This window comes from Aquarana catesbeiana, linkage group LG05, assembly GCF_042186555.1.
Source record: "Aquarana catesbeiana isolate 2022-GZ linkage group LG05, ASM4218655v1, whole genome shotgun sequence".
Lineage (NCBI taxonomy): Eukaryota > Metazoa > Chordata > Amphibia > Anura > Ranidae > Aquarana > Aquarana catesbeiana.
This window is the reverse complement of record NC_133328.1, coordinates 247,033,832-247,052,516: the sequence shown is the minus strand read 5'-3', so window position 1 is coordinate 247,052,516 and position 18,685 is coordinate 247,033,832. Positions and strand designations below refer to the sequence as shown.

The window sequence follows — 18,685 nt, the reverse complement described above, 5'->3', positions numbered from 1 at the left end:
CTACGAATTATCCATAATAACGAATGCCATATCTAAACGAATGGAACATAACGAATTAATAATAATAAATAACAATAATAATAACAATAAAAACGTATTTCTATTATTATTTAGTTCCATTTGTTTAGATGTGGCATTCTTTATTTCGGATAATGTGTAACTTCAGATAAATTTGTATTCATTACGTTCACTAACAGCCAAATTTGAAAGGAAATTCCAATACCTAGAATTTAATAGTTAGTTATTATTAGTTGGTTAGTCAGTTTTTTGGGGGTTTTTTTTTTTGGATTTTCGTTCTTTCTAATTTTCGGATTTTCCTCTCTTATTTTCGAATTTTCGAATTTCCAAATTGTCGAATTTTCAAATTCCAAATTTTCAAATTTTCGAATTTTCAAATTTATGAATTTTGATCTTTCGAATTTCCAAATTTTCACATTTATGAATTCCGAATTTTCGAATATTTAAATGTACGAATTTTCGAATTTCCGCATTTTAGACATTTCAAATTTACAAACTTTTGATATTACAAATTTTCGAATTTACTAATTTTTGAATTTACGAAGAAAACAAAAAACAAATGAAAAGGAAAACAAACAAATTTTTCGGCAGTGCGCATATCTAATAACCAGTGACAGCGGAAAACTGGCATATATTGAAACCACAGAAATACTGCTTCTATATATGATGCATCGCTCCCACCAAAAAGGGGACTGAATGGGCTAAAGTTTGGGCATTTGGACTGATCTGTCTGAATCTAGGTTTGGACTGACCTGTTGGCATATTTCTAATGATCAGCTTTGCTATATTATTTACCATACAAAACACAATATAAATTACACATTTCCTAATCAATATAAACAGTGCAGTTCTGCAGAATTAATTAGCAATTGTTACATCTAGACTTTTAACTGCACTTTCTTGGAAAACTAAATGTCTGATCCCTCTATTTGCATCTACATACTGTATATGTTATGTGTGCATACACAGAATAAGGGCACTTTCACACTGGCAGCGCCCGAGCGTCGGCAGTACCGTCGTTTCTGCAGCGCTTTTCAGCCACTGGCGGGGCACTTTTAACCCCCGCTAACGGCCGATAAAGGGTTAAAAGCTCCGGCAAAGCAGCGCTAGGGCGGCGCTGCCCATTGATTTCAATGGGCAAGGGAGCTTTAGGAGCAGTGTATACACCGCTCCTATAGCGCCTCAAAGATGCTGCTTGCAGGAATTTTTATGATGTCCTGCGAGCGCACCGCTCCAGTGTGAAAGCCCTCGGAAGTATTGGTGTACTTGTTGCACTATAAATCATAAGAGGCTGCAATAGATTAAATAACTAAAATGTTTGGTGTATCCATTGTACAAGATTCAACAGAAAATGATGATTGCAATAAATATATAGATATATACACATTAATTACTCTGTCTTTGTAAACTGTAGGTCATCAACATTATATACAAGAAGCAGACACTATTCTTCAATCTAGTTTGGCATGGCATCATTTCCAGTACTGGGCATATGATACCTGGAAGAAGAAATATCAGGTATTGGCAAGTGAGAGTCATGATAATTCAAATATTAATCATCTTTACAAAATGTTAATATAATAAAACATACTTTAAAATTCTGCTAGTAACAATAGCCACCCCACAGTCACAATAAAATGTAATGACTATCTTACCACTGCACCTAACCAATAAATGAGAAGCGTATACTCATCAAACTTAGTTTATGATTGATACATACATAATAGCAAGTAAGACAAAACATGTGGATCCTTCATGAGCATTTTTACAGTGGTGTTAACGGTCTGTGCTATATCATTAAGCGGGGGCTATGATTGGCAAAAACTACAAAGGTTCTTAGCCACAGGCCATTTATGGCACATTATTATTATCATTATTATTATTATTAACCGTTTCAATACAGGGCATTTTCACCCCCTTCCTTCCCAGGCCAATTTTTAGTTTTCAGCGCTGTCGCACTTTAAATGACAATTGCGCGGTCGTGCGACGTTGTACCCAAAAAAAATTGACGTCCCTTTTTCCCCACAAATAGAGCTTTCTTTTGGTGGTATTTGATCACCTCGGCGTTTTTTATTTTTTGCGCTATAAACAAAAGAAGAGCGGCAATTTTGAAAAAAACACAATATTTACTTTTTGCTATAATAAATATATAGTTACATAGTTACATAGTTACATAGTAGGTGAGGTTGAAAAAAATACACAAGTCCATCAAGTCCAACCTATGTGTGTGATTATGTCCCAATTTTTTAAAAAAAAAAACAAATTTTTTCCTCAGTTTCAGCCAATACGTATTCTTCTACATATTTTTGGTAAAAAAAAATCGCAATAAGCGTATATTGATTGGTTTGCGCAAAAGTTATAGCGTCTACAAAATATGGGATAGATTTATGGCATTTTTAAAAAAAAATTAAATTATTTATTTATTTTTTAGCGGCGATCGTGATTTTTTTTCATGACTGCGACATTATGGCGGACACATCGGACACTTTTGACACATTTTTGGGACCATTCACATTTATACAGCGATCAATGCTATAAAATTGCATTGATTACTGTGTAAATGTGACAGGCAGTGAAGGGGTTAACCACTAGGGGGACACAAGGGGTTAAATATGTTTCCTAGGGGAGTGATTCTAACTGTAGGGGGCGGGGACGTACAAGGGGAGGAGACCGATCAGTGTTCCGCTGTACTCGAAACACAGATCGCTCTCCTCACAACTGACAGGACGTTGATCTGTGTGTTTACACACACAGATCCACGGTCCGGCCCGGTTAACGGGCAATCGTGGGTGCCCGGCGGACATCGCGGCCGCCGGGCACACGCACCGGGTCCCGAGCAACGCGGCGGGCGCGCCCCCTAGACGGCTGGGAATCCCAGGCCGTCATATGACGTCCACCCAGGATGGTAGATCCCATCTGTGGACGTCATTTGTCTATGGCTGGGTAGGGAAGTGGTTAAACAGGATTTATATATCGCCAACAGTTTACGCTTTACAACATGAGGGCAGACAGTACACTATCAATACAGGAGGAATCAGAGGGCCCTGCTCGTTAGAGCTTACAATCTAGAAGGGAGGGTCAAGTGGAAACAAAAGGTAATAACTGTAAGAGGTGAGCTGATGAAGAAAATTAAGAAACAGTTGTTAGGTGTAGGTAGGGTAGGCTTCTCTGAAGAGAAGGGTTTTCAGGGATCGTCTAAAAGCTAATAGAGTAGGAGATAAGCGGATAGATTGGGGTAAGGCATTCCATAGGATTGGAGAGGCTTTGGAGAAGTCCTGAAGGTGAGCATGGTAGGAGGTCATGAGGGAGCTAGAGAGCAGAAGGTCTTGAGAGGAATGAAGAGAACGAGTAGGTTGGTATTTAGAGACTAGGCTAGTGATGTAGCTGGGGGCTAAATTGTGGATGGCTTTGTACGTAGTTGTTAGTATTTTGAATCTAATTCTTTGGCCGACCGTAAGCCAGTGGAGGGATTGACAGAGAAGGGTAGCAGAGGCAGAGCGATTGGTAAGGTGGATGAGTCTGGCAGCAGCATTCATGATGGATTGAAGAGGTGATAGACTATGTAGAGGTAAGCCAATGAGAAGGGAGTTGCAGTAGTCAAGGAGAGAGATGACCAGGGAGTGAATTAAGAGCTTTGTTGTGTCATTGGTTAGAAAGGGGCATATTTTGGAGATGTTGCGGAGGTTGAGGCGGCAGGATTTGGACAGTGATTGGACGTAGTGCTTGAAGGAAAGTTGAGAGTCCAGGACGACACCTAGAACCTTGGCATGTGGGGATGGGGTTATAGTTGTGCCATCGATTTTGACCGAGAGATCAGGGAAAGGGGCATATGGGGGAGGAAAAATTATAAGTTCGGTTTTGGATAGATTGAGTTTGAGGAAGTGGTGTGACATCCAGACTGATATATCTGATAGTAAATTAGAGATACGTTAGGAGACAGAGGGAGTGGGCTGAGGGGTAGAGAAATAGATTTGGGTGTCGGCACATGATGTTCTTTATGCTGCAGTGCCTATGTAAGGACCCTTGCATGCATGTTGTCAAAGAAAAAAGATAATTTTTGGGCAGCCACCTTCTTGGATCCATACCTTCAGGAGAAAGTAGCAGATCTTCCCTCACCATCCAAGGGGAAATCCAAAACGTGTTACTTTGGGGATGTCCTTTGAAAATGCCTAGCTGAGGCATTTGCAGATGGTGGCGGAGATTCTGCTACTGCCAGTCACATCTCCTTCAGTTGCTGCCTAATAAGCAGCAATGGCTGTCTTACCAAGGTATTTCACAGCTTTTATAAGGCTGCAGCAACCAGCTTGACAGGCACCAGTCACACAAAGTGATTTTACTTGTTGGTCAGTGAGTGTGCTGGATCCAAGGTTGAAATAGTAACGCAAAGAAGGGAAGACCCCATGGACTACTGGATGTATAGTATGGACCATTGGCTCTTTTCCTCCTTCTTGAACATTGCACACATATATGTTGGTGCAGACTATTGTTTCATGTGTTAGTTTGCTTGATGTACATATTTTGTTTTTTACATGTTGTAGCAGAGCGTCCCAGAGAGAGCCGGGAAAAGTCCTGTTCAGGGTTTATACGTCTCCCAGGCTCCTCTCATACACTTCCAGGGATCCCTGATCTGCGGTCCAGTTCAGATCTTAACAATCAAAAGTATGTGGCGCTAATCTAGGTGTACCACTCATAATAAATCGAAATTTCAAATAACATAAATCTCAATACTTCCTTAATAGACAATACTCAATACTTCCTTAATAAGCAATACTATCTACTCCCAATAGGGGGCAGCCAAACCAACTAAAATGTTAAATGCTGGTGGTCATTTCAAATAGAAATATATAAAATAAATCATCCAATGGATATAATATTCCTCAACCAAACTATGTGGAAACTGTGACCAAAGGTGATTTTGAACTCAGTGATAATGATGAAATAAAATATTATAGAATAAAATACCAATACCTCAAAAAGTGTCATATAATGTGCATAATTTTCCTCAACATAATAAGTAAAAGCAAAAAAAAAATTATTTAAATAATACCCAAAATAAATAATTGCTGGTAAGTGGATAATCCCAAACAACTATAATGCAATATTAAATATAAAATAGCGACTCTATTTCACATATGTAGGCAAAAGTGATCAAGTGCAAAACAAAAAAAAAAAAAAGTGACATTTGTGCATAGCATATATATAAATGCGACTCTGGAATGAACTCCCGAAATCCAACACCTCTCCCACTTCAAAGTATTTCTAAATATAATTGAAAAATTGTGACATAAAATGTGATCAAAGTCCAAGAAAATATTGCTTCATGCAGTGTGATTCGTAATGTCCGTACAAAAGGTTAGTAATACCATGCCAATAAGGTGACTAAGTGCTGGATTCATTCACTTGAAAACTGGTGCAGCACACAGGTGTTTCCCCCAGCCTCTCACCTCAATCAGCGGCCCCCAATAGGCCAAGTAAAGCAGAAGGTTGATGTTTCTCTGTAAGGGGTGATGATCCAACAGCTGTCCCCCTCTTCCACAAGGTGTGCGTGGGTCAGATTTTTCTCTACTAATCACCAGCGCTCACATAGACCCCAGAATGATAATAGGGAAGAAGGAGATGCTTCCATAGTGAAGTACTTTCAATACAGATTTATTGTAAAAAATAGTAACTTACATTTAAAACCAAAACTGTCAGCAGAAAATAGCAGCAGAGACGATAAAAGCTTCCGGGTACGGCCGTTCCCGAGAAGCGTCACATGCTGTGACGCAACGCGTCAGGGTAGGAGGAGCCAGGTGCCGACGCTTCTCAGGGACGGCCGTACCCGGAAGCTTTTATCGTCTCTGCTGCTATTTTCTGCTGACAGTTTTGGTTTTAAATGTAAGTTACTATTTTTTACAATAAATCTGTATTGAAAGTACTTCACTATGGAAGCATCTCCTTCTTCCCTATTATCATTCTGGGGTCTATGTGAGCGCTGGTGATTAGTAGAGAAAAATCTGACCCACGCACACCTTGTGGAAGAGGGGGACAGCTGTTGGATCATCACCCCTTACAGAGAAACATCAACCTTCTGCTTTACTTGGCCTATTGGGGGCCGCTGATTGAGGTGAGAGGCTGGGGGGAAACACCTGTGTGCTGCACCAGTTTTCAAGTGAATGAATCCAGCACTTAGTCACCTTATTGGCATGGTATTATCAACCTTTTGTACGGACATTACGAATCACACTGCATGAAGCAATATTTTCTTGGACTTTGATCACATTTTATGTCACAATTTTTCAATTATATTTAGAAATACTTTGAAGTGGGAGAGGTGTTGGATTTCGGGAGTTCATTCCAGAGTCGCATTTATATATATGCTATGCACAAATGTCACTTTTTTTTTTTTTTTGTTTTGCACTTGATCACTTTTGCCTACATATGTGAAATAGAGTCGCTATTTTATATTTAATATTGCATTATAGTTGTTTGGTATTATCCACTTACCAGCAATTATTTATTTTGGGTATTATTTAAATAATTTTTTTTTGCTTTTACTTATTATGTTGAGGAAAATTATGCACATTATATGACACTTTTTGAGGTATTGATATTTTATTCTATAGTATTTTATTTCGTCATTATCACTGAGTTCAAAATCACCTTTGGTCACAGTTTCCACATAGTTTGGTTGAGGAATATTATATCCATTGGATGATTTATTTTATATATTTCTATTTGAAATGACCACCAGCATTTAACATTTTAGTTGGTTTGGCTGCCCCCTATTGGGAGTAGATAGTATTGCTTATTAAGGAAGTATTGAGTATTGTCTATTAAGGAAGTATTGAGATTTATGTTATTTGAAATTTAGATTTATTATGAGTGGTACACCTAGATTAGCGCCACATACTTTTGATTGTTATTACGTTACTTACTAGGGTGGGTGAGGCCACCCCTTATGTTGGCAGCTTCTCTAATTTTTGTTCCATCACCCATGATCCTTTGAGAGCGTGGTTGTGCGCATTAGTTCTTTATTACCTTAGCCAGTTCAGATCTTGGTCTTCTCCCCAGGCTAATTTAAACTCACCTGAGACAGACAGCCAGTGCTCTTGGCCTGGGAACCTTAGACAACTTCTGTCTAAGGCCTATTTCACATGGACGATGCGTATGTCCGTTTTTCATCCTTCCGTTTTCGGATGAAAAACGGACATACATTCATCCCTATGGAGCGTCGGATGTCAGCGGTGACATGTCCGCTGACATCCGACCCCGCTCCGATCCGAAAAGTGTAACGGAGGAAAAACCTACTTTTCCATCCGTTTTCGGATCGGATCGGGTGACGACGGACACTACGGTCCGTCGTCATCCGATCCCTCCATAGGGGAGAGCGGTGCTCTGACAGGTGCATCGCTGCACAGTGTGCAGCGATGCACCTGTCATCTTCCTGCTCAGCGGGGATCGGCGGAGCGATCCCCGCTGAGCCAGCGGATGTTCACGGGGCGGATCATCACTGATCCGCCCTGTGAGAAAGAGGCCTAAGAGAGCAAAAGGTTGGTAAAAGCTATTAAGCTGTGTATGTGACAAGCTGTAGGCTTGCTCAGCCTGGTAGTTAGGATCTGTAAATATTGTATAGTTAGTGCCGAGGCATGGCTAGGTTTTTGTTGGCTAGTTTTGTTCCTATTTAGACTTGTATGTATCACAAATAAACACTGCACTGTTTGTCACTTCTTCACTGGATTTGGTATCTGTGCCTGAAAGACTGCTCATCCCAGGGAGCTTTGTACCTGCTACCTCTCCCCGAGGTTACATATGGTGGATGCTGCCACCAGCAGTAGTAAGCTACTACTTAAAGGGCAAGTACCTAAAGTGACTAAAAATGGAGGAAATCCTCAAATGGTAGGGTGATGGGTGTTCTTCGCGCTATCAATAATGTGTAGCAAATAAATAGGATAATTGCAGCAAAATCTAAAGTGTTCACAGCAACACAAATATAAAGAAAACTACAAAGAAAAATGATTTTGCGCAATAGCCTAATTACCTGAGGAGAACTCTTCTAGGTATATTGTTGTGAAAACAATCATAACAGGAATACTAAAGTGGAATAAGTGCATAAAGGTAATGTAACAAGAGGAATAATCATAAACTCATGACTGGTAGAGCTAAATAAATAATCACAAATAGCATACAGTGTCTAGTGAATAATACCAAAATAATAGTGATGAATAATGCACTAATAACAGTGAAAAAATGCAATCCAAGGTTAATAGTCCAAAACAAGATAGATGGAATAGCTAGGTCCACACGGTAAGCTGGACTGTGCTGAAAAGTCACAGATGTGGAGTGTATAGTAAATCCAATAGGTGGCTTCTTAATAATAAAATGCAGTGATGTTGCCCATATATAACTCCATACAATTTACTAGATGTAGTCTCCCAGAACTCTCACCTTAAAGCTGATTAATAACTGCATCTGTGAGTTCGGGTTTGTAGGTGTTGCCACTGTTGGATGTAGTCAGTGAGGCTGGTTGTAGATTTCTCCTTTAAAAATCCTCTGCCGAAGTTCCTAAAAGGCTCCGGTATTGGCACCGCAGTGGTAGGGGGAAGAAAAAGGAGGAAAAAAGGGGGCTCCACTGGTGTAGTATATTTAAACAGTTAAGTGATATTTATTGAGTGTCTGCAATGGACTCTTACATTGTAACAAAAGATTAAAAGCAAATGGAATAAGGCAGTGACAGTGTGGCGTTCTCAGCGCCCTCTCACTTTTCCTCCTGGTGTACGTCTCGCTCTGGCGAGACACTGTATGCTATTTGTGATTATTTATTTAGCTCTACCAGTCATGAGTTTATGATTATTCCTCTTGTTACATTACCTTTATGCACTTATTGCACTTTAGTATTCCTGCTATGATTGTTTTCACAACAATATACCTAGAGGAGTTCTCCTCAGGTAATTAGGCTATTGCGCGAAATCATTTTTCTTTGTAATCCTCAAATGGTGTTATCCAACGCTGCACAACAGAAAACTAATGCTATTATACAGGAGCAATCGCAGAGGCTGTTTGAACAGCTAGCCACTGAGGCAAAAGCGGATAGGAAAACCCTGACTAAGATTGTGGAGACGCTAGCACAGTGGTCATCTGCTAAAATGAATGATGTTGGAGACAAGCCCTCAATCATCCATGTGGGTCGATTTCTTTCCAAGATGACTGCAGATGATGATTCAGAGGCCTTTTCTGCTAACGTTTGAACTGAGAAGGATGGTTGGCCTAAAACCCAGTGGGCAGGACTGGTCGCCCCCTTGCTTTCTGGAGAATCGCTGAGGGCCTACTATGATCTGGAGTCGGCAGAAGCAGGAGACTATGAAAAGGTCAAGCAGGAAATTTTGGCACGACTCCTATCACCTTGGCAGTTCAAGCACAGTGGGTCCACAGCTGGTTCTTCCAAGACAAGAGGCCCCCAAGATCGCAGATGTTTGACCTAATCCACCTGGTGCGGAAATGGCTACAGCCAGAGTCCCTGTCCAGGCCACAAATAGTGGAGCATGTCATCGATTCCTGAGTTCACTACCAATTCCACTGCAGAAGTGGGTGAGTCAATGAGACCCCAAGTCGGCACACAACCTGGTGGAGTTCGTGGAGAGATACTTTGCTGCAGAGAGGTCACCACCCCTACAGCCGCACAGACTTTCCACCCAAAGCCACGTTCTCCCCAGGCAACCGGTAAGACTGTTCCAGGGGAAGTGGTTGGTAAGCATGGCAAGGAGATAGAGGGGAGAATTTTTGTTGCCAGGACTGAAGTTTGGCATCCCAAACAAGGGAAGCCATTGCCTGTCAGCAAACCAAACTGGGGCAACATCAGGTGTTTCCGTTGCTACGAACTGGGACATGTGGCAGCAAACTGTCCATTGACAGATGAACCTATGCAGTGTGATGTATCTCATAGAAGGCAGTCTATGTTTGCTGCTGTTTCATGCGCTGCAGCGCCAAGTGTAGGAAAACACGTGGCAAATGACTGTGAATGATAAGCCTATTTGGCATTGCTGGACTCTGGAAGTCTAGTGACTTTGGTTAAAGCTGAGATGGCTGAAACTGTGAAATTTTATGCTAAAAAAGTTGCTGTGATCTGTGTACATGGGGAAACCCGGGAGTATCCTATAGCCACTGTTAACTTTAAAACTCACTTAGGTACAGTGACCCATCCAGTCGGACTTGTGCCCCACTTGGTACACGAGGCCACGATTGGTAGGGAGCTGTGGGATTGATCTAACCCGGTCGCAGTAACTGACTCAGTGGCAGAGCCAGAACTCCTGGCCAGCACCGACAATGTGGGTTCAGGGGACTTATCTCGGAGTTCTCCGTGTTTTCCCTTCTCGATTACGGCGGGGGAACTGGAGGAGCCTGGGGAACTCCCCACAACCAGTGAAGGTGGACAGCCGTCTGCTGACTCTGAGGCTACACTGGAGTTTTCTGACCTTAATGTGCACAAGGAAAACTTTGGTACCGAGCAGAGAAAACCCTACCCTTGCCAGGGCCTGGGAAAATGTAGTAGTGATTAATGATGTACCTATCGAACCAGGGGACAGGCCCTGTTTTCCTTATTTCAGCAGCAATGCGGATTTACTGTATCGTGTATGTAAAAAGAATGATGAAATTGGTGAACAGTTGGTGGTGGTGTTGGAACCTGCCCATGGGCAATTGCTAGGAGGTCATTTGGGGGTTGAGAAAACCACAGAAAGGGTGTTATGCAGGTTTTACTGGCCCGGGATACAGAAAGATATTGAAAATTATTGTCAATCCTGTCCTGTGTGTCAAATGTCACCACCACTACCCCACTTCCGAAGTCCTTTAGTGCCCTTACCCATTATTGAAGTGCCCTTTGAGAGAATTACCATGGACCTGGTGGGCCCATTCCCTAAGTCTGCCCGGGGTCATCAGCATATTCTTGTAATCATGGATTACGCTACCCATTACCCCGAGGCAGTTCCCTTACGGACTGCATCTGCTAAGAACATTGCCAATGAGCTGTTCATGGTGTTCAGTCATGTTGGGATCCCTAAGGAAGTCCTTACAGACCAGGGCACCCCATTTATGTCACGAGTAACTAGGGAGTTGTGCAAGTTATTTAAGGTGACGCAGTTGCGAACTTCTGTGTACCACCCTCAAACTGATGGCTTGGTGGGACGCTTTAATAAAACATCAAAGAACATATTAAAAAAGGTTGTTGACAAGGATGGGAAAAACTGGGACTTTTTGATTCCATACTTCATGTTTGCCATCAGGGAGGTTCCCCAGTCCTCTATGGGGTACTCTCCATTTGAGTTGCTTTATGGGAGACACCCTCGGGGACTCTTAGACATAGCCAAAGAAACCAGGGAGGGGGAGCAGACACCCCACAAAAGTGTCATTGAGCATATCGCTCAAATGCAGGACAGGATTGCAGCAATCATGCCGATGCTAAAAGAACACTTACTGCAGGCCCATACAGCCCAACAGAGAATATAGAACAGGGGGGCCCAACTCTGTGATTTCTCACCTGGTGACAGGGTCCTGGTGTTAGTTCCCACCGTTGAGAGCAAGTTCCTGGCTAAGTGGCAGGGTTCCTTCAAAGTAATTGAAAGAGTTGTGGAGGTCAATTACAAAATATATCAACCAGGTAAAAGGAAGCCCGAACAGATTTACCACATAAATCAGTTAAAGCCCTGGAAGGAAAGATTTGCATTAACTGCAAGGTCCCTTCCAGTAAAGCCTAAGGGTACCGAGTCCCGTCTGATCCCTGAGGTCACAATTCCAGACGCATCGTATTCCCAACAACAGGAAACTAGAGAGTTCCTGATAAGGAAGAGGGGTCTGTGTCAAGCTCAAACCGTACTGAATTCCCAAAGCTAGAAGAAAGGACATCAGTGAAGTAAAAGGATGTTGGAGATAGATGTCATTGAGGAGTCCAATAGTGACTGGTCTAGCTCCATTGTGTTAGTTCCAAAACCGGATGGCACTTGGAGGTTCTGTAACGACTTCAGGAAGCTTAATGCAGTGACAAAGTTTGACACGTACCCAATGCCCAGGGTAGAGGAACCTGGCAAGGCCCACTATCTGACCACTTTGGACTTGACAAAAGGTTATTGGAAAATACCCCTGACTGGTAGCGCCAAAGAGAAGACTGCATTTGTGCCGCCGGAGGGTTCCCTTCAATATAAAAAAATGCCTTTTGGTTGCAAAATTCCCCTCACATTAAGACCCCACTGACGGTATACAGCAGCAGCCTATCTGGATGATATAGTGGTACATAGCACTGACTGGGAGTCTCACTTACCCCGTGTCCAGGCTGTCCTTGATTCCCTCTTCAAAGAAGGTTTTACGGCAAATCCAAAAAAGTGCCATTGGTTTGGAGGAAGCCAGGTATTTGGGCTACACTGTTGTCCGTGGAGTCATTAAACCACAAGTGAATAAAATAGAAGCCATCCAGGGGTGGCAACATCCTGCAAACAAGAAGTCCAAGTCCTGAAAAAGCCTCTTTGTGCACAGCCAGTAATGTACTCCCCTGATTTCTCCAAAGACCTTTTGGTTCAGACGGATGCGTCTGATGTAGGTATCGGGGCAGTTTTGTCACAGGTACACAATGGGGAAGAACACCCTGTGGTGTACCTAATAAGAAAGCTCAATGACCATGAGAAAAAGTATGCAGTCATTGAAAAGGAATGTTTAGCCCAGGGATCTCAAACTGGTGGCCCTCCAGCTGTTGCAAAACTACAAGTCCCATGACGCATTGTAAGGCTGACAGTTACAAGCATGACTCCCACAGGCAGAGGTATGATGGGTAGTTTTGCAACAGCTGGAGGACCACCAGTTTGAGACCCCTGGTTTAGCCATAAAGTGGGCCGTAAACGCGATAAGGTACTATTTGTTAGGGTGCCAGTTTAATTTAATAACTGACCATGCTCCCCTGAAATGGATGGCCCAAAAGAAGGAGAAGACTAATAGACGGGTGAACCGGTGGTTTCTGGCTCTACAGGATTATTCCTTCACTGTAAAACACAGGCCAGGTGTTGAGATGGGGGATGTAGATGCCATGTCCCGTGTTCACTCCTGTTGGGCCACAGGTGTTCCAACCCTGGGGTTGAAACAAGGGGAGGGGATATGTAGCAGAGCGTCCCAGAGAGAGCCAGGAAAAGTCCTGTTCGGGGTTTATATGTCTCCCAGGCTCCTCTCATCCACATTCAGGAATCTCTGATCCATGGTCCAGTTCGGGTCTTGGTCCTCTCCCCAGGCTAATTTAAACTTATCTGAGACAGACAGCCAGTGCTCTTGGCCTGGGAACCTCAGACTTCTGTCTAAGAGAGCAAAAGGTTGGTAAAAGCTATTAAGATGTGTATGTGGAATCTGGCAAGCTGTAGGCTTGCTCAGCCTGGTAGATAGGATCTGTAAATACTATATAGTTAGCGCCAAAACACTGCTAGGTTTTTGTTTGAATATTTTTGTTCCTATTTGTTTTTGGAACACTGAACAGCACTTGTATACATCACAAATAAACACTGCACTGTTTGTCACTACTTCACTGGATTTGGTATCTGTGCCTGAAAGACTGCTCATCCCAGGGAGCTTTGTACCTGCTACCTGTCCCCCAGGTTACAATGTTTAATATGTTCACTGCCTATTAATATTTGTTTGGTTGTTGAGTATCTTTTGTTATAGTTTGCAGGACTTATTTAAGGTATTTACTGTATATACACTGAATAGTTACATGTTAAAAAGGTGTTGCTATATACTGTATCTCACAAAAGTGAGTACACCCCTCACATTTTTGTAAATATTTTATCATATTTATATTATATTCACTAGAGCAGTGGTTCTCAACCTGGGGGTCGGGACCCCCTCGGGAGGCAAATGATAATTTGCCAGGGGTCACCAAATCCTGGGCTGTTCCTGAAGCCTGCACCACTCTCCCAGCCGTTTCAAAGCCACCCAGCAGCCTGGCCATGGAGCCTGTGGAAGCCCAGCTGGGCTGTTCCTGGAGCCCGCGGCCGTCTGGCCGCCCACTCAGCCTTTTTACCAGCCACTCATTCAGTGCATGGCTTGGGGAGCAGAGACAGGAGGTCAGCTGACTGGTGAGGAATGTGAAGTGGGAGGGGCTGGAGGAGACCCTATCTCCTGATTTCTGCATAGGTGTCACTGCTGCAAGACACCACAGAGCTGGAGACACAGTGAGTCACACTACCTGTGATTAGAGTTGCCATTAAAAGTCCCCACTACAGTTCTCAGATCAGCAGATGACCTTGATCAAGAGCACCTAAGTTGGCTGATCAGAACTCCCCACCAGCACTGCCACTCATCCCAATTTCCATCACCCCCCAAGGTGTAAGAGAAGGAATAAAAATAGAGAATACATGAAAAGGAGAGAAAAGAGGGGGAGGAACAAAGAAAAAGGGAGAGAAAGAATAAGAAAAAGACAGCTAGAGAGAGGAATGGGGGGAAAAAACAAGAAATTAGGATAGAGAGAGATAAAAAGGAAAGAAAGGAGAACACAGAGTGGTACATCCTAAAATGTACCATAAGGGGTTTTAATACTGTACAAGTGGAAAGGACTCAGGAAGCGCTAAATGTCCGTGGGTTAGGGTCGCAAATTCGTTGTCTTGCCTTGGGTGCTGACAACCCACGCTACGAAAATAATTTTACTGTTAGGGGTCCCCACAACTTGGGAAATTTTATCAAGGGCTCACGGCACTAGAGAGGTTGAGAACCACTGCACTAGAGCTTCACAGGTTGCCACTGGAGTCCTCTTCCACTCCTCCATGATGACATTGCGGAGCTGGTGGATGTTAGAGACCTTGCACTCCTCCATCTTCCGTTTGAGGATGTCCCACAGATGCTCAATAGGGTTTAGGTCTGGAGACATGCTTGGCTAGTCCATCACCTTTACCCTCAGCTTCTTTAGCAAGGCAGTCGTCATCCTGAAAGTGTGTTTGGGGTCGTTATCATGTTGGAATACTGCCCTGTGGACCAGTCTCCGAAGGGAGGGGATCATGCTCTGCTTGAGTCTGTCACAGTACATGTTGGCATTTGTGGTTCCCTCAATGAACTGTAGCTTCCTAGTGCCAGCAGTACTTATGCACCCCCAGACCATGACACTCCCACTACCATGCTTAACTGTATGCAAAACACACTTGTCTTTGTACTCCTCACCTGGTTGCCACCACACATGCTTGCATCATCTTTAGAAGAGCCATGCATACCAATTTGATGCAGTGTGCGGCATATGGTCTGAGCACTGACAGGCTGACCCCCCCACCCCTTCAACCCCTGCAGCAATGCTGGCAGCACTCATACGTCTATTTCCCAAAGACAAACTCTGGATATGATGCTGAGCATGTGCATTCAACTTCTTTGTTCGACCATGGCGAGGCCTGTTCTGAGTGGAACCTCTCCTGTTAAACCGCTGTATGGTCTTGGCCAATGTGCTACAGTTCATTTTCAGGGTCTTGGCAATCTTCTTATAGCCTAGGCCATCTTTATGTAGAGCAACAATTCTTTTTTTTAGATCCTCAGATCTGCCATGAGGTGCCATGTTGAACTTCCAGTGACCAGTATGAGAGAGTGAGAGCAATAACACAAAATTTAAAACAAACAAATAACAAACAAACCAAATTTAACACACCTGCTCCCCATTCACACCTGAGACCTTGCAAAACTAACGAGTCGTATGACATCAGGGAGGGGCAATGGCTAATTGGGCCTAATGTGGACATTTTCACTTAGGGGTGTACTCACTTTTGTTGCCAGCGGTTTAGACATTAATGGCTGTGTGATGAAAAACAGAAAGATGGGATAAGTGGCGCTGCCTACTGGTAATTGATAACAAGACATAGGTGGAGGGGAGAAGAGGGAACAGAAAAACTGCACCACAGATAAGTGTACCCCAACAATGCTCACTACATATAATCCCAACCTCGAATAAATGGACAGTGCTTCAAGTATAGATGTGTCTATAACGTGTAAGTGAGTAATATACTAGCATCATATGCACCATAAGAGTGTGTGCCTGAGTGACCATACAGGATCCCCCCGGGTAGCCACAGGGCACAACTTATGGGTATATGATGAAAACGTAAAACCGTGGCATGTACGTCCCAATAACTAAAAGGCCAAAGGAGTATGGGACACAATTGCACAGTATAGCATATAGTGATTCCCTGATGATTTCCTGGTAGTAATTACTCCAACTACCAGAGTGTAAAAGTGGGTGACAGTAATGAAAGATACAAATAAAACTAAAAATAAAGAAGGAAGATAAAAATATTACATAATAATCATATCCCAGTGAAGATCAACTACAATCATAAATATCCCATGTACATATCCAAAATGGAAAGAATATAATTAAATAATTAAAGTAAAGCCTTTCACGTCATTTTGATGCAGTGCACAATCGTGACCCCACTGGTCTGATTTTCTATGGGATTGACTGTATAAGAGACAACTGGAGAGGTGGAAATAAAACCACACTCATCTCACAAAATGAAACTGCTTGGATATATTGGTTGGGGTCCCTTGCTCCAAGAGGCCTCAACCTAGATATTGACTTGAACTGTTTCATAGCTAACCCATAAGGGGTTCTTTATCATATGGCAATTTAAATATGAGTTCCATTTTTGGTGAAATTAGGTGCACTATAGCAGTGTTTCTCAACTCCAGTCCTCAAGGCGCACCAACAGGTCATGTTTTCAGGATTTCCACTATTTTGCACAGGTGATTTGATCAGTTTCTTTGCCTTAGTAATTACCACAGCCATTTCATCTGAGGGAAATCCTGAAAACATGACCTGTTGGTGCGCCTTGAGGACTGGAGTTGAGAAACACTGCACTATAGACACTACTTTATGGTTGAGAATAGTGGTCTACCATGGTGCATTATCTCCCCTTTCCTACACCCTTTCCACAGTTGGTGTTTTCCATTAGGGCTCTTATGGCCCGTAGTCTCTTTCTTTATTTAATTTTTAAAATAATTTCTCTATATATATTTTTTTATCTTAGTTTTATTATTATTTTTTTCCCGTTTACATTTAGAATTCCCCTAGGGGAGCCCTATTAGGGGAGGCAGCAGACCTATCTTCTATCCTAAGCGCGGTTATTCATATATTCTTGTACGTTATATTAATGGCTGTGTATTGAGTTATTTTGAGGGGACAGCAAATTTACACTGTTATACAAGCTGTACACTCACTACTTTTCATTGTAGCAAAGTGTCATTTCTTCAGTGTTGTTACATGAAAAGGTATAATAAAATATTTATAAAAATGTGAGAGGTGTACTCGCTTTTGTGAGATACTGTATATATGTTTGGGGTAAAGAGCCTTGTGATGGCTTTCAGTGTAGCAGTAGCTGTAACTGACAAGGCATCTGCTTATTCCCAGAGAGCTTAAATCAGCTCACTTTTATTAAAAGTAATCAAGTTTGGATCACAAAGAACTTTTACAAACCTACTGTGGATTCCACTAATTAGACAAGGTATGTTCCCTACTCTCATAGTTGCCAAAATCCTAATTTGTTTAATAATGCTGCTTTTACCTGTGTATGGGTTAATAATGCTCCCAAGAGCAAACATTGCCTTATCATGGGACATCTCATTTTCGTCTTTTTCTTTGCACATAAATAAAAAATAAATCTAAAAGATCTTAACCTCTAGTTATGTAGAAAAACATCTACCCGTGACTTCTGTCTCCAAATTAGGCTTTTTAAAACTGCAATTAAAGGGGCTGAGGCTCCAAGTTCTAGAAGAAAAGAGGTGGTGGTGCCTTCTGTCTCTAAATTTAGGTCTGGTTACACTGTTAGCAAACTGTACATTTTTGATTGATGAAAATGCATGTATTGCTGTGAAAACTACCTTAACCACTAGGCGCCCGCGCTATAGCCGAAAGACGGCTACAGCGCGCTGCTCAATTGCCGGGAGGGCATCCCTGGACGTCCTCCTGTTTACTCCTTTGCATCAGGGAAATTCTGTGTTGACCGTGTCCCTTGGACACAGCCAATCACAGATCGTGCTAAATGGCCAATCACAGCGGCCATTTAGCACTCGATGGGCGGGTCCAATGAGAGATGATCATTAATCTCATTGCTGGCTCTCCCTCCTCACACAGAGACTGCGTGTGAGGAGGGAGAGCAACCTGTGCTGCAGCGTGAGTTCAACAGTATGAAAAAAACAGTAAATATAGTGCCCACCGTACACATCAGTGCCATCTGTCATCAGTGCCACCTGACAGTGCCATCTATCATCATTGCCACCTGTCAGTGTCACGTGTCATCAGTGCCAGGTATCAGTGTCATCTGCCATCAGTGTCACGTGTCATCAGTGCCATGTATCATCAGTACCATCTGCCATCGGTGTCACGTGTCATCAGTGCCATCTGTCACCAGTGCCGTATCAGTGCCATCTGTCATCAGTGTCACGTAATCAGTGCCATCTGTCATCAGTGTCACGTAATCAGTGCCATTTGTCATCAGTGTCACGTGTCATCAGTGACACGTGACAGCAACGGGGAGCTCTCTGCTTCGGATTCCTCCTCATATTCAGATTCTGACGTTGACTACGAGCCTGTCCTAAGCAGTGGAACACTGACAGCCTCAGAGGAGGATGAGAGTCCGCCCGCCAGAGGTGGACACAGAAAATTTTTCCCCGATTGATTTTTCCATTTAGTTTT

General features: G+C 42.8%; 1 protein-coding gene across 3 annotated transcripts in view; it reads left to right on the top strand.

The window, feature by feature from the left end:
* Window positions 1-18,685, top strand: part of PKD1L1 (polycystin 1 like 1, transient receptor potential channel interacting) — a 412,276-nt gene that overhangs the window by 273,110 nt on the left and 120,481 nt on the right. For all 3 annotated transcript variants that reach the window (XM_073630682.1, XM_073630680.1, XM_073630681.1), the window contains exon 31: window positions 1,433-1,536. In XM_073630682.1, coding sequence (XP_073486783.1) covers window positions 1,433-1,536 — 104 coding nt within the window. The remainder of the gene's footprint in view (window positions 1-1,432; window positions 1,537-18,685) is intronic.